Source organism: Pelophylax lessonae (genome assembly GCF_965119305.1).
Source record: "Pelophylax lessonae genome assembly, chromosome: 12".
NCBI classification, from domain to species: Eukaryota; Metazoa; Chordata; class Amphibia; order Anura; family Ranidae; genus Pelophylax; species Pelophylax lessonae.
The window spans coordinates 226088387-226095184 of NC_138779.1; the positions used below are offsets into that span (position 1 = coordinate 226088387).

Sequence of the window (6798 nt, forward strand, 5' to 3'; positions counted from 1 at the left end):
AGAACCGTACAGGAAGAATTTCTTTGACGGTCACGGCCACTAAGTAGTAAAATAATAGACTGGGGGATTGCTCCCTCAATCTGAACATCACACTCTTCCTTCCAGCAGATATAATCTGGTCTATTGGTGTCATTAAAGAGACCAGGGGTTTCATTGGGAAGATTGACTGTTATACCTTTCTCACAAGCGATAGATCCTACAAATCTATTCCCTTTGCCAAAACTAAGGTTGAAGCACATCTGTGGACTCCCTAGTTGTCCTGATACCTATACTGGATTAAAAAGCAAAGAGCAGGAGCCAGAGCGAACATTAAACTAGAACTGATGTTACCCTCTAGGAATGCGTCATTAAGTTCTATAGACAAGTCTCCTGATTGTCTTTGCAAGTTTCTCAGATTTCTTTACACCAATACGAACGTCGTATATAGAATGAACTGCTGCCATTGCTGGGGTGTGACGGCTCTGTGGGGATTTAGAGCAAACCCATCAATTGGTCCTGTTTGCCGCCTTAGCTAGTTGGAGATGCATTTTAAACAATAGGTTCGGATGCTTTTCATTGTTACCCTCGCTAAAATACACTAAGCTAAGAGTAAGAAAAACTCATACTCCTCATTCTTTGATGTAATTGATCAGCTTCTTGCAGTGGCTGGCATACACCCAGTTGTCAGGTTCCCAGTATATTCACAGTATGTTCCCAGTATATTCCCAGTATATTCACAGTATGTTCCCAGCATATTCACAGTATGTTCCCAGTATATTCCCAGTATATTCACAGTATGTTCCCAGCATATTCACAGTATGTTCCCAGTATATTCCCAGTATATTCACAGTATGTTCCCAGCATATTCACAGTATGTTCCCAGTATATTCACAGTACAGTATGTTCCCAGTATATTCACAGTATGTTCCCAGGGTATTCCCAGTATGTTCCCAGGGTATTCCCAGTATGTTCCCAGGGTATTCCCAGTATATTTCAAGAGTATTCCCAGTAAATTCTTAGAGTATTCTCAGTATGTTCCCAGTGTACTCCCAGTATGTTCCTAGTATGTTCCCTTAGAATTCCCAGTATGTTCCACGTATGTTCCCAAAGTATTCCCAGCATGTTCCCAGTATGTTCCCAGTATATTCACAGTATGTTCCTAGGGTATTCCCAGTATATTTCAAGAGTATTCCCATTATGTTCCCAGTATGTTCCTAGTATGTTCCCTTAGAATTCCCAGTATGTTCCATGTATGTTCCCAGTATATACCCAGCATATTTCCAGTATGGACTTTGCTGGTGGCGAAGTTCTATATGAAATGGTATCAGGGTTTATTTGTGTGACAGCAGTGCCATCTAGTGGTTGTTCTGGGGGAAGTAGTTTGGGACAGTGACATTATCCTCAGAGCTGTAATACTGTAATTCTGGTGGTGCTGCAGCCTCAGGTCAGCTTGCACCCGGTCATTGACATCATCAGAGCTCTCAGTGAATGACTGAGACCCCAATGCAGATCGCTCAGTAGCGGCAATGGGGAAGATTGGTCTTCAGGATTATTCACACCATGCAGTCCTGTAACTCATTCCCTCCCCCCCTCTTTTCATTGCAGTGATGGCTTCTGTGGATGAAGAGGACCTGTTCTACATTTGCTCTGTGGACCTGCAGCTGAAATCCTGTAATTGGACCCTGACCAATGACACGTGGAGGAGCAGCCAGAGCCGGGCCCAGGTGGTGCAGAAGCTCCTGTTCCGTATTCTAGGACCCAAGATGTCTTCATTCTTCCTGCCGGTGTCACTGACCTACCTGGTCATATTCCTGACCGGGGTGGCAGGAAACCTCCTCACCTGCACCGTCATTGCCAAACACCACAAAATGAGAACCCCCACCAACCTGTACCTCTTCAGCCTGGCTGTCTCCGATCTCCTGGTCCTGGTGTTTGGAATGCCATTGGAGTTGTATGAGATGTGGCAAAACTACCCCTTCCCATTTGGTGAAGGCGGCTGTTACTTTAAGACATTCCTCTTTGAGATGGTTTGTTTTGCGTCGGTACTAAACGTGACGGCGCTGAGTGTGGAGAGATACCTGGCCGTGGTGCACCCCCTGAAGACCAAACACGTCATGACCAACGCTCATGCCAGGAAGGTGATCAGCGGCGTCTGGTGTGTGTCGTTCCTGTGTGCCATACCCAACACAATGCTGCATGGAATCTACTATGTCTATCTACCGTCCCTGGAGAGGGTGGAAGAGTCCGCCACCTGCGCTATCCTCAAACCCAAATGGATCTACAAGCTGGTGGTTCAGGTGACAACCATCTTCTTCTACTTTCTCCCGGTCTCCGTCATCACCATCCTCTACTTGCTGATTGGCTGCCAGCTTACCCGTGAGAAGAGAATAGGCAACACCGCCAAGGCCGACACCACCTGGAGAATCGCGCTGGAGAATGGCAAGAGGCAGCAGATCACCAGAATGCTGTGTATGTTTTCTTCTAATGTCACCCTATCTTGGGAGGAATGCACAGTCCTCCATTGCTGACCTCCTTCTGAAAGTGCTCCTGGCTGTGCGTCTCAGAGCTTTGGATGTGTGATAGCACTGGACACCAACTTCGGCTCTGCCATTTTCTTGAAGTCCAGAATTGGAAGTTCAGTGGTGGTGATGGGGGGGGGGGGGGTGGTCCCGGACTTCTTGGAGAAACCAGCCAAAGTGCTGTCCTCCAGCATAGTGTTATCTGTGTGTGTATGTAGGGGGAGGAGCCCACATCCCCTAAAACATGTCAACTGTATCATTCTATGAATACCGGTAAACCCGGGACAAAGCCATTGGTCTGTATGACTCCTCCCCCCCCCCCCCCCACACACCATTCATAAAGAAGATCAGAAAAGTGAGGATTCCATATCTTCGTTATTGCTGGTCAGTCATTTGGAGTTTTTCTTTAATCCCTTCCCGCCAGCCGAACGCGGAGATTTCCACACATACACTATATTGTCAAAAGTATTGGGACGCCTGCCAGTCTCCGCTCTAATTAATCTCAAAGGTGTTCTATGGGGTTGAGGTCAGGACTCTGTGCAGGCCAGTCATGTTCCTCCACCCCAAACTCCCTCATCCATGTCTTTATGGACCTTGATTTGTGCACTGGTCCAAATCTTTTGGTGGAGGGGGGATTATGGTGGGGGTTGTTTTTCAGGGCTTGGGCTTGGGCTTGGCCCCTTAGTTCCAGTGAAGAGAACTCTTAAGACCTCAGCATACCAAGACATTTTGGACAATTTCATGCTCCCAACTTTGTGGGAGGAGTTTGGGGATGGCCCCTCCCTGTTCCAACATGACTGGGCACCAGTGTTCAAAGCAAGGTCCATAAAGACATGGATGAGCGAGTTTGGGGAGGAGGAACCTGACTGGCCTGCAGAGTCCTGACCTCAACCTGATAGAACACCTCGGGATGAATTAGAGCAGAGACTGCAAGTCAGGCCTTCTCATCCACATCAGTGCCTGACCTAACAAATGCACTTCTGGAAAAATGGTCAAACATTTCCATAGACACTCCTAAACCTTGTGGACAGCCTTCCCAGAAGAGTTGAAGTTGTTATAGCTGCAAAGGGTGGGCCAACCCAATATTGAACCCTACGGACTAAGACTGGGATGCCATTAAATTTAATGTGTGTGTGTAAAGGAGGCGTCCCAATACTTTTGAAAATATAATTTATGTGTAAGGGGATTCATTTTCAAACCCATTTATTATTATTGTCTTCTGATTGGTTCTTATTTTATATGCTCTAAGGGTGCAATAATATGGAAGGAAGAAGAGTCAGTGCTCCTGGCGCCCCCATGAACAAGTAATGGCTCCGCCCACGTTTCCCACATACGGGAGTTGCTAAAATTCCATTTCTTATTCCAAAAGCAAATAAATCTTCTCATAAGTTCATTGGCTGTGGTGAGGCCGCTCTCAGACCCACCGCCTCCATAAATGGTGGCCCAGGAGCAACTCAAAGTATCCAAATGGGTGCCAAACCACAAGGTGAAGAGTCCAGAGTGCCTTTAATTGTTCATAATACACAAGAACATCCAACGTGTTTCGGGGCCAACAAACCTTCCCCCCCCCCCCCCTTCATTAATCAGGTACAGATCTAGTTGGTTGGAGGTTCCTTTGCGACCATTCAAGTGTTTATTTTATATCTCTAAGCCCTGATGAACGGGGAGTTTACTTGCCGAAACGCATTGGATATTTGACGATATTATGAATGAATGAAGACACCTGGGACTCTTTCTCTTTGTATTTTGGTGCCTATTTGTATATGTTGACTTCCTATTTACCAAGTTACTGATCCAGAGCAAGTACAGAGCATCCAGAAAGTATTCACAGCGCTTCACTTCTTCCACATGTTGTTATGTTACAGCCTTATTCCAAAATGGATTCCATTCATTATTTTCCTCAAAATTCTACAAACAATCTCCCATAATGACAACGTGAGAGAAGTTTGTTTGAAATCTTCGCACATGTATTAAAAATAAAAAAGGAAATATTCCCATGTAAATAAGTATTCACACCCTTTGCCATGACACTCAGAATTGAGCTCAGGTGCATCCTATTTCCCCTGATCATTCTTGAGATGTTTCTACAACTTGATTGGAGTCCACCTGTGGTAAATTCAGTTGATTGGACATGATTGGGAAAGGCACACACCTGTCTATATAAGGTCCCACAGGTAACAATGCATGTCAGAGCACAAACCAAGCCATGAGGTCCAAGGAATTGTCTGTAGACCTCGGAGACAGGATTGTATGGAGGCACAGATCGGCGGAAGGGTACAGAAACATTTCTGCAGCATTGAAGGTCCCAATGAGCACAGTGGCCTCCATCATCCATAAATGGAAGAAGTTTGGAACCACCAGGACTCTTCCTAGAGCGGCCGCCCGGCCAAACTGAGAGATCGGGGGAAAAGGGCTTTAGTCAGGGAGGTGACCAAGAACCCGATGGTCACTCTGACAGAGCTCCAGCATTTCTCTGTGGAGAGAGGAGAACCTTCCAGAAGAACAACCATCTCTGCAGCTCTCCACCAATCAGGCCTGTATGGGTGTGGCCAGACGGAAGCCACTCCTCAGTAAAAGTCACATGACAGCCCGCCTGGAGTTTGCCAAAAGGCACCTGAAGGACTCTCAGACCATGAGAAACAAAATTCTCTGCTCTGATGAAACAGATTGAACTCTTTGGCAAGCGTCATGTCTGGAGGAAATCAGGCACCGCTCATCACCTGGCCAATACCATCCCTACAGTGAAGCATGGTGGTGGCAGCATCATGGTGTGGTGAGGAGCTGGGAGACTAGTCAGGATGGAGGGAAAGATGAATGCAGCAATGTACAGCGACATCCTTGATGAAAATCTGCTCCAGAGCGCTCTGGACCTCAGACTGTGACGAAGGTTCTTCTTCCAACAGAACAACGACCCTAAGCACACAGCCAAGATAACAAAGGAGTGGCTACGGGACATCTCTGTGAATGTCCTTGCGTGGCCCAGCCAGAGCCCAGACTTGAACCCGATTGAACATCTCTGGAGAGATCTGAAAATGGCTGAGCACCGACCCTCCCCCATCCAACCTGATGGAGCTTGAGAGGTCCTGCAAAGATGAATGGGAGAAACTGCCCAAAAATAGGAGTGCCAAGCTTGTAGCATCATACTCAGAAATACTGGAGGCTGGAATTGGTGCCAAAGGAGCTTCACCAAAGTATTGAGCAAAAGGTGTGAATACTTATGTACATGGGATTGTTTCCTTTTTTATTTATTTTAATATATTTGCAAAGATTTCCAATAAACTTCTTTCACGTTGTCGTTATGAGGGATTGTTTGTAGAATTTTGAAAAAAATAATAATTCCTGGATAAACTTTAGGCAGCCAGCGAAGTGTTGGGGCCCCAGATCTGCACACTGGGTAGTCTGTCCAGGCAAGTTCACTTACCTCCCCCTATTGCAGACTAAACAGCCGCAGTTTGGGAAGGCGGAGTGCCATAACGCAATGTTCTCTCTTTGGTCAGGTGTGGTCGTCGTGGTCTTCACCATCTGCTGGGCGCCATTCTACATAGACCGGCTGCTGTGGAGCTTCATAGTCCAGTGGACGGACGCCATGCACACCATCTTCCAGTACATCCACATCCTTTCCGGAATATTCTTCTACATGAGTGCCGCCGTCAACCCAATTATTTACAACCTGCTGTCCACCAAATTCCGGGAGTGTTTCCGGGAAATCGTCTGCCGTCACCCTGACAACAGCATGTCCTTCAGCAGCTCCCCGGCCTTCTCCAGGATACAGAAAAGTCCCTCACATGTGGAGAGCCTGCCGGGTTCGTCTGGGAGGGCTGTGGGCTGGGAGGAGCTCAGATTCTTACCCATAACCCTTCACTCTCAGCTGACCTGGAGACGCGATGATGAGATCTCCTCCATGTAGGCTTTGTAGAAGGGGTACTGACTGGAAGGGACACAGAAGAGGCCCTCAGCTCCAGCTCAGGTGTTACAGGAGGAAAGGAGTCACACCAGGGGCCACGGTTCTGCCACGCCCAGTCTCTACCTGGTTGTGTGTTTGGCATACAGTGAGAGTCCCTCCCTGTATTCAGGACTGCTGACAGACGCTCCTCTGTGATTGAAAGCCTTCTTTAGAAACACTTTGTAACAACATTTTACGTTAGAATTGTCCCTGATCTGCACAGAACTTCAGCTCTACCCAGCCTGACATTGTCCACATATCTAGTGTTCTTTGGGTTGTTCCTTTTTGTAGTCCGACCCCCCAGCCTCCCCCACCCCATCACACACAATTAAAACAAAAATCTGAAAATTAAGAGGA

General features: G+C 47.1%; 1 protein-coding gene across 3 annotated transcripts in view; it reads left to right on the forward strand.

The window, feature by feature from the left end:
* Positions 1–6444, forward strand: part of LOC309568468 (neuromedin-U receptor 2-like) — a 94666-nt gene extending 88222 nt beyond the window's left edge. For all 3 annotated transcript variants that reach the window (XM_082274139.1, XM_082274140.1, XM_082274141.1), the window contains 2 exons: positions 1585–2448; positions 5996–6444. In XM_082274139.1, coding sequence (XP_082130265.1) covers positions 1585–2448; positions 5996–6405 — 1274 coding nt within the window. In that variant the 3' untranslated portion in view covers positions 6406–6444. The remainder of the gene's footprint in view (positions 1–1584; positions 2449–5995) is intronic.
* The last annotated feature ends 354 nt before the right edge of the window (positions 6445–6798 follow it).